The sequence below is a fragment of the Propithecus coquereli genome, unplaced genomic scaffold, assembly GCF_000956105.1.
Source record: "Propithecus coquereli isolate 6110/MARCELLA unplaced genomic scaffold, Pcoq_1.0 Scaffold280, whole genome shotgun sequence".
Lineage (NCBI taxonomy): Eukaryota > Metazoa > Chordata > Mammalia > Primates > Indriidae > Propithecus > Propithecus coquereli.
In genome coordinates this window covers 4,307,714-4,317,115 of record NW_012148397.1, presented here as the reverse complement: position 1 = coordinate 4,317,115, position 9,402 = coordinate 4,307,714, and the positions used below count along the sequence as shown (strand labels likewise).

Sequence of the window (9,402 nt, the reverse complement as noted above, 5' to 3'; positions counted from 1 at the left end):
GAAAGTCTCTCTCAAGAGAGGCATTACTTCAGTCCTCTTCTGAGTTGAAAACTGTCTAAAACAGGAGAAAAGCAAAAGGGAAAAAAAGGAATGCTATGAAGCCTCTTGACAGTTATTAGAATATCAAATAAATTCACAAGTTAATTGGTCCTGATGAAATTTAAATGGATGTAATAAAATTGAAATGTATTGCTTATATCCACGGCAAAGGACATTATCATGTTTATTCGAGAACAATTAAACAAGACAGACTGCAACTCATCAAACACATAGAATCTTACATTAAATGCTTTTGAGTAGTTCTAGTTCATAAGGTCCATGGCTTACAAAATGTAATTTATAAAGAAATTTATAAAGAAATTTCATGTATTTTAAAACATCAAAACAAGCATTTTTGACACATTCAATAATGGTAAACTTCCATTTTTGTGGACACAAAGTTGTCCCCACCACATCCCACCCAGCCAGCAGATCTCATCTAAGGACTTTCAGGAGGTGCCCTGTTCACTGGGCCACGCCTTTCCCACCCAGACGGCATGTCCACAAGTCTGCAACACAAACTCCTCTACTTTGTGCAGTTTCAATGCCTGTTTTTCTCTCTCTTTGGTTTCTTACAACAGGGCACACCTGATACATCTAATATTATTCAATTAGCATTATACATACATATCAGGTACTGAAGACACAAGAGCAGGGACACCTGCCTTTTAATTAGGAAGTACTCATTTCAGATGCGTTAGCTGGAGACTCTTGAATCACTCACAGCGTATAAGCTTAGGAGTTGGCCCTCGAGCTGATACCGGAAAAATTGAGAATTGATCTGAAGAACGACAACCAATAAGGCTGCAGGCACAAGCCCAAGAGGGAGGGGCCTGAGGACCCCAAGAGTAGCCGAGATTGCTGTGCAGATACTCAGTGCAGGGCACGGGGCCACACTACACGCACTCTCCTCTAACAATTCTCATGGAAGCCAGAAAGGGAAACGCGAGGAAGACAGGCTTTAATCCTGACACTACCTTCTCTCCCAGCCCCAAACCACACTTCTATCTCAACACCTTACCTACCCTATTCCAGAACAGGACAACCAGAGCATGACATGTTTCATGAAAGGGACAGAATGGAGGTACTGGGTAGACAGCTTCTGGTTTCTCAGGTGTTCTGACGAAAATGGGGTCATAGCCAGAGAGCTTTCAGTCAGAAAACAGCCGGCTCATGAAATGTCTATGATCTGAAGATTCCACGTCTAGGTTTACGATAAATTCTACATTGTTTGATCCTTGAAACAAATACTATGAACACATTCCACAGGCTACCTTTGTTTTCAACACTAGTTCTTAATCTAGCCTGTACTGACAGAAATGGTCACAGAAAGATCTTTAGGGAGATCACTTCAATACACAGGAAAACTGCAGTCCAAGCACATGTAAGTCTTTGAAAATGAACATCTACACTGCTGAAGTAGCACTGAAGTGACAAACGACAGTAATCCAATGGCCCAAGGCCAGCAAATTCCATTGCAAACAGATTCATCCGTTTTGTGTGACAGTGATTCTTGCATGTGTAGCAGTAAAGAAAGAAATGTAACCGCCTAATTACAAATTCAAAAGCAAGCTCTTCCTACTATTTTTCATACTTTAATATATTATCAGTAAGAAGTGTCCTCAGCAACCACGTTTAATGTGCCACTCGAAAGCCCAGATCCATCAATAGGAAGTACTTACATGTCTGAAATTTGTTAAAACACACACACACACACACACAAAACCAAACAAAAACTTTGATTTAACTAATTCACGTGGAGATGATGCCACTTCTCTCCATTATGTAATACTATATTCTGAGCATTGCGCAAAGTAAATGTGCCACTTAGGCACAACAATTAAAAAACAATCATTAAGCTTTGTGATCCTTTTCTCCTTTAAGTTTTCCTATGTGAACCACTGTTTAAATCCTGTCACTTCCACGTAACAGAACACTGGGATATACGTCCTAACTTTTGCTCTAAAGGAGTTTAGAATGTGGTGGGTCCACTTCTCATTCACTTATTACGCAAGGTGATTCCCGTACGCTGAGGTCCTAACAAGGGCTCAAGAGCACGAAGGTGAGGCCCTGAATAAAGTACATCTGCACCGTCCATCTGTAGAAACCACTCAGGTGACCTTCAATTTACAAACTTTTAATATTCTCTCTAGTCTTGGGACATGTTTAAATATTTTGCCGCTACAATGCAAAGGAAAATTGTTATCTCCAAATATCCTGTCAGCATTTCAAATAATTGTATTTATTTCAGCTGCTCACTGTGTGAGACTCCAATAAAAATGTATCTCTTTCAAGAATTAACACTAATCCAGCTGTCAGTTATAAACAACTATTCAGCAATACAGTAACACTTTGCCATATGCTGTAGTTGGATCCAAGAAATTCCATCATGTTAAATGTGGGAGCCCTACTACCACAAGGTAATAGAAAGACTGGGGTGAGTCTATGCAGAGGACAGGACAGGAACCAACTGCATGATATGCAAAGGGGGTGTAGGAAGCATTATTGTGGAAATTTCACCATAAATAACTTCAATGATCACAAAAATTTCTTCAGGTATAAGGCAGAACTGGTAGCTTCAAATTAATGATCCCAAATCATTTCATAGGTTCCCCTGGTGACAATAAAATTTGCTTCAAATTACACTTCAACTATTAAAGCCTAACATTCATTTTTGTTAAAGTGCTGACAGTTACTAGTGGTTGAAATGTTTCCAAGTGTTTCACTATTGCACTTCAATAAAGGGAGCAGGGTTCAACCAATATTTTCCAATAACACAAAAATAGGCTATAATCTCTATAAAAACTTTTAATTGTGACCTTAACAAGTCAATTTTAAAATAAGACTTTACCGTTAATTTGTGGTTGTTATTCCCAACAATAAACAAGTAATACGCATATCATGGTGTTTAGCACATGGAAAAGGATCAATATTTGCCGAATTAATGAATGAACAACATTAAGGCTGCAAGACCCTTAGGAAAGCAGGAACCTGAATAAAACAACTTACAATGCTCAGACTGACTCAAGCAGGATCCAATAATTAAATCCTGTCATATATGATTCCATTACTATTTTTTAAACGAAAATTATGAAATATCAAACTATTTCCTTTGCTACCTTCTCCATGCTAGAACTTAAAAGCATTTAAATCATACTTTAAAAGAATAAACTCAAAGTGTTGCTAACATTTATGCTCGGCTAACTTTTGCCATTCTACTTTTCTAAAGAAGAATATAGGGAATATTCGGGTATAAAACAAATACTGTGATAATGAATGTAAATGAAATTGCAGTTAGGTTTACACATTATCACCACTAATTAACATTTCAATCAATTTTGCATAGCGATTGGTGCTTACTAACTAAAGGAGTGAATTATGCCAAAACATGCCTTCCTAAATTCAAAATCATAATGAACATATTACACATCATCATAACAAACCTTATACATGTTCACAGTAATTTTAACAATAAAATAAGCTATTTAATTAGCACTTACTTATGTTGAAAAAAGCAAATACCAAATCTTTGAATTACACGTTTGTAAAAATCATTCAACAACTACTACGTCCCTTTTTTGGTGCAAAGAACTATACTAAATACTTACAAAAGTAAATGTACAAGAGAACAAAAAGTTAACGGGGGAAGTTCTGATGCAAACTGAAGTACTACAAATTTAACAAAATCGAAGCTTCCTGTGAGATCTGATTTTTTTTAAAAAAGGTTTTTCACGTTTTAAATTTCCCAACACGCATTAATTGCAATAGTTATTAAAATCATTTTTAAAAAGAGTTCTAATCAGATCGACATTATCTACAAGAAGGCAACAAAAACCAATTGCTTATGAAGGATTATGATTTTACTCGCTACCAATTTTCCGAAGAGCTACTTTGTTTCATTTTCCCACATTTAATACAAAAGCACATTGAGACAGTATAGAAGTGTGCAACAATTTCTAGGGATTAGATGTCAACAAATCAGCGCTCTAAAGCAACCCTGACAAATAATACCACATGTCGATTTTTATTCAGAGTAATTGTAATTTGAGGGGAGAGGGGAGAGAATGGGTGGGAGAGAGGAACAAGAGCTTAACTCTTGTTAAGCTACACACACATCTCCCCCAAAAAGAAAGGTTCATTTTACTCTTTCTTTCCACTATGGGATTATTTTAAAGGGCCCCTAAGCTTTAAATACTATTCTGACAGGGTGCGTTAGTGTCACACTGGCTGGGATGGATTCGTGCAAAAGATGTCACTCAAATGCAAGTAAAAGTACAGTCCTGGCGACTTATTTCGAGTTTTCTTTGCAACAGTAGTAGCCTAAGGCTGCTCCTCAGTGACTTGGGTCTAAAACCAGAAAAATCAGCAACCCCCGCGCCATCAGTCAAGCTCGGAAGGCAAGCTTTGTGGGCACGGGGGCAACAAGGCACCCCCAAATCTTTGAGGCACGCTCCGGGCAGAGACTGCAACCTGAGCTGTTCCGGGGAATCTGCGGCCCCGAAGGACTCTCGGGGCCCCTAGGCCGCCTGTCCCGGCCGGCGCGGCGGGGAGGGCCCCAATTCCACACCCCGGCCCGCCCTGCGGTCCAGCCCAGGGCGGTTAACCCCTTCGGCGTCCCCCACGCCCTCCCCAAGACAGGGCCCGGTGCCCCCGCCCCTCGGCCTGCCCGGGATGGAGGGCCCGGCGGCCCCGGCGGGGCGCAAGGCACGGCGGGCGGCCGAGGGCGCGGAGGCGGCGGGCGGCTCCGGCCTAGGCCCGGGCAGCGTGTCCCGGCGCCCTCCCCCACTCCCACACGCTCGCTCCGGGCAGGGTGGGGGCGCCCGCCTGCCCGCCCGCCCTCCTGCCCGCCCGCCGAACGCTCGGAGCCCCTTCCGGCCGAGGGCGCGGGCCGGAGGCTACCTGCGGGTTGTGGAGGGCCATGGTGGCCCGTTTCAATGAGTCGGCGCTCCCCCTGCTCCTCACGCTGCTTCCCCCGCCGCCGCCATCTTCTCGCCCGCACATACACACTCGCATCGGCCGCCGCGCCTGCGCACTGGCCGCGCGCCGCAGGGCGCGGGGAGGCCGGCGCGCTGCTGCGCCTGCGCGGCCGACAGGTGGGCGTGCGCCGCGGGGCGGCCACCTATCCCGCCGCCGCCGCGGCCGGGGCCGGGCGGGGGCGGACTCTGGGCCCAGCGCCCCACGGGCGAGCGGACCACGGGCCCGGGGGCCTGCGGCCGTGCCGGGAGGGGAAAGTGCTGCAAATGGAGAGAAAAAAACGAAGCGCCGGCGGGCCCCGGGCTTTCTCACCTGCTGGGCGGGGGCCGGGGCCCACTTGGGTGCCAGGCGGCGGGAGTCGGGGCGCCGGGAGCCCCAGCCCCAGGTCGGCCCAGGGGCCGCGAGCGAACTTCCCGGGTCTTCCTGGGCTGGGGCCTCCCCACGTGATCGTCTGAGATCCCCAGGAGTCCCTGGTTTATGGAGATCCCGTTTCCGTCCGTCCATTCATTTATTCATTCTTCATTCGCTGCGCAAACGTTCCTGGGCGCCAGCTCTGCACCCCGCCTTTTGCCTGGCGTTGGAAAATAGAACGGGGCAAAAACAAACGTAAAGCACAAAAGCGCAGGTAAAGCGCCCTACGTGGGGCCTGCCAAGTGGTAAGCCCTCGGTCGGTGCTACCTATCACACACGTGCGCGCACACAGACCAGCTGTTGCACCGCTGGTGCCTTCATTTGTTCAAGAGCTAGTGGGCCTCTTACCTGACCGCACCGTTTACCGGCCGGTGGGTGTACCCTTCCGCCTGGCCCCCTTTCTACCTGTGCGATTTCAGGCCCGTGACTCCTCTTTGCTAAGCCTCAGTTTCCCCACTTGTGAAGGATATAATAAAAAGTCTTAACTCATAAGATTTCTGTGAGGATCAAGCTAGATGAAGGTGAGCACGCTGGCCAAGAGAGCCCTCAAGAAAAATTAGCTACTGTGATTACTACTCATAACCATTGTGGTCTGGTTTCATTTGTTCAACAGAAAGCTCGCTACTGCCAGACCCTGTGCGGAGCAGAAGAGAGGGACAGGAGATGCATTCCCACATCCCATAAAGCAGCGGGCCTGGTCGCTTCAAGACCAGGATGCCATAAAAAGCATAAGTGACAGGCAGGGATTGTTCCAAAATAAGAAAGCTAAAAACACATAACCAAACACAATGTGTCAATCGAGATTAGATCTTGGTCTGTTTTTAAGTTAGTTTCACTATTTATTTTTCAACAATTGTAGAAATTTGAATATGGGTTGGATATAGATGATTTTAGTGAATTATTGGTCATTTTTATAGTGTAATAGTGATATTGTGCTCATTGATAGAATGTCTTATTGTTAGGAGATGCATTCTGAGGAATTTAGGGGTGGGTATCATAATGCCTGCAAACTATTTTTTTAATGGTTCAAAACAAGGTAAAAACATACACACAGAAAAAGCAAATATGGCAAAATGTTAACAATTGTTGGCTCTAAGTGGTGCTGTGTTTCAACTTTTCTCTCTGAAAATTTTTTGTTTTTTCACTGACCTGGATGAAAAGAAAAAAAAGAAAATTTTTATCACAAAAATTTGGGAAAAGCAAAATATATCATTGTATCTATGCTATGTTTACAACCATGGAAAAATTATATCTGCACATGGATAGAGACTGGGAGGAATATAAAAATTTATTGGTGATTAATGGTAGTCCAAGTTGACATTTTTATCATAGTGTTGCTTGAACAGAAAATAAAAGTCATAATAAACAAATAAGAGCCAGTCTTAATTTTCAAACAAGCTATAGAGATATTAACTCATGACTTCAGTATAAGGATATAAATGTTAGAAAGAAAATAGGGATAAACACTAGGGGCCTGCAGTGCTTGGGAGGCCCTGGTACCTACAGAGAGTCTAGGGGCAGCAGAGGACTTGGGAGTAAGATAGACCTAGACACTGGGCAAGGTGGCTCACGCCTGTAATCCTAGCGCTCTGGAAGGCTGAGACGGGAGGATCGCTTGAGCTCAGGAGTTTGAGACCAGCCCGAGCAGGAGTGAGACCACATCTCGACTAAAAAAAAAAAAAAAAAATAGAAAAATTAGCCAGGTGTCATGGCACACACCTGTAGTCCCAGCTACTCAAGAGGCTGAGGCACGAGGATCGCTTGAGCCTAGGAGTTTGAGCTTGCAGTGAGCAGTGGTGACACCAATGCACTCTAGCAGCAGGGGGGAAGACAGGCCTAAATTCAAATCTGGAGTCCCCCAGCCCCCACTCACTGGCTGTGTGAACCTGGACAAGTTACCTAAATTTTCTGTGCATCTTTCGTATAAGGTGGTGTGATGGGCAGAATAACACCCCCTCACCCCAGAGAGATTCCTGTCCTAATCCCCGGAACCTATGAATATGTTACCTTACATGGCAGAAGGAACTTTGCAGATTTGATTATGTTAAAGGCCTTGAGATGGGGAGATTATCCTGGGTGGTAATAATCTAATTATTATTGGTGGTCCTGTGAGGACATGGGACTTTTCCTTTATAAAGGAAAAGAGGGAAGAAGCAAGATAGATGACAAGGAGATGTGAAAACAGAAGCAGGGAGAGAGAGGGAGGGATTTGAAGATGCTGTGTGGCTTTGAAAATGGAGGAAGGAGCCATGAGCCAAGGAGTGCAGGAGGCCTGTAGAAGCTGGAACAGGCAGATTTCCTCCTAGAGCTTCGTGAACTAAGATAAAATTTTAAACCCCCTAGCAGACTGAACAATCCCCTTCTTGGTCAAGGGGACCCCAGAAAACCCTACAACTGGTTCTAGAAGGGAGGTCACACACACCTTGTCATGCAGCCCCCCTCCTTTTTAGAGATTTCCTTTGGAACAAAGAGATGCTAAATCGCTAACAGGGCTAGGGCTACACAAAACAAAGCTTAAACCACACCTGCAGGCCATTGATTTACTTAACTGATCACTTGCATTTTGGTAAAAGTTCTATTGTGAGCTGGAAAGCTTCCCAATACTTAAAGACTTTTCTGATGAGATTGGTAGTGATAATAATAAATGTGATTAAAAAAACTAATAGAATGTTTCAAAAAAAATAATAGAATGTTTCAATGTTTGAGAGATCTGCATAACAGTATTTTCTAAGTGACTGATGCATGATGTTATAAAATCACGTATGAGTAAAAGATCCATTCTAAGTACAAGATGGGCCAGTGGGTTTTAATCTAACAGAGTACAAAAAAGCTCATTGATATGATTTCACATTCCACTTTGCAATTTGTAAGAAATTTGTCTGCTTTTGGCAACAATGATGACAAAATATCCACAATTATCTAAAAAGTCCTTAGACTTTTTAGGAAAATATCCCTTCCTCCCTTTCCCGATTGCATTTTCTGTGTGAGGCTGGACTTTCTTCACCTACCTTAGCCAAACAATATATCGCAGCAGACCGAATGTGGCAACGGATGTGAGAATCCAGCTATTTTCTTATTAATTCGGACTTTAAAGAGATCGGCAAAAATACAAAATAACGCCACTCTTCTCACCGAAATGTTTTGTTCTGGAAAATAGTTGTTTTTCATAAAACATATGTCATCTATGTTTACATAGAATAAATGTATGAGTTTCTTTTTCTTTTTTTTTTTTTTTTTGAGACAGAGTGTTGCTTTGTTGCCCGGGCTAGAGTGCAGTGGCATCATCATAGCTCACTGCAGCCTCCACCTCCTGGGCTCACGGGATCCTCCTGTCTCAGCCTCCCGAGTAGTTGGAACTACAGGCACACAGCACCACGCCCGGCTAATTTTTCTATTTTTAGTAGAGACAGGGTCTTGCTCTTGTTCAGGCTGGTCTCGAACTCCTGACCTCAAGTGATCCTCCCACCTCTGCCTCCCAGAGTGGTGGGATTACAGGCGTGAGCCACCACGCCCAACCTGCTTTTCATTTGTAATATGGTAAATAGCAATGGACATAACTGACAAAAAACAAAAGCTTTTTGGAATTAGCAATAATTTTTAAGAATGTTAAGAGACCAGAGACCAAGAAGTTTGAGAACTTCAGCTCTCAGGTGCTGGTGGGCTCCCACGTGGCATATGCCCTCTGTCAGCCTGGAACTTTTCTCCTTGAAGGCTCAGCCCTTCATTCACTCAGGTTGATGGCCACCTCCCTCAAAAAGACTCCCCTGCCCCGTCTACCCACAATAGCCACCCCAATGTTTATTGTCTGTTTCCTCCCCTAGAATCTAAACTCCATCAGGTCAGTACTTGGTCTTGTTCCCTGATAGTTTTCAGGCACCTGGAACAGTTCCAGACATTGGGCAGCTGCTCAAAAAATATTTGTCGAATGAATGACCTCATTTAATTCTCTCAAAACCCAAGAAGGCAGATGCTCTTGGT

General features: G+C 44.0%; 1 protein-coding gene across 3 annotated transcripts in view; it reads right to left on the bottom strand.

The window, feature by feature from the left end:
- Nucleotides 1-5,093, bottom strand: part of USP10 (ubiquitin specific peptidase 10) — a 66,798-nt gene extending 61,705 nt beyond the window's left edge. Inside the window, exon 1 of one of the 3 annotated variants that reach the window (XM_012648197.1) lies at nt 4,939-5,093. In XM_012648197.1, the coding sequence (XP_012503651.1) occupies nt 4,939-5,052 (114 nt within the window). In that variant the 5' untranslated portion in view covers nt 5,053-5,093. The remainder of the gene's footprint in view (nt 1-4,938) is intronic. The other 2 variants (XM_012648199.1, XM_012648198.1) reach the window with 2 other exon arrangements.
- Between the last annotated feature and the right edge of the window lie 4,309 nt (nt 5,094-9,402).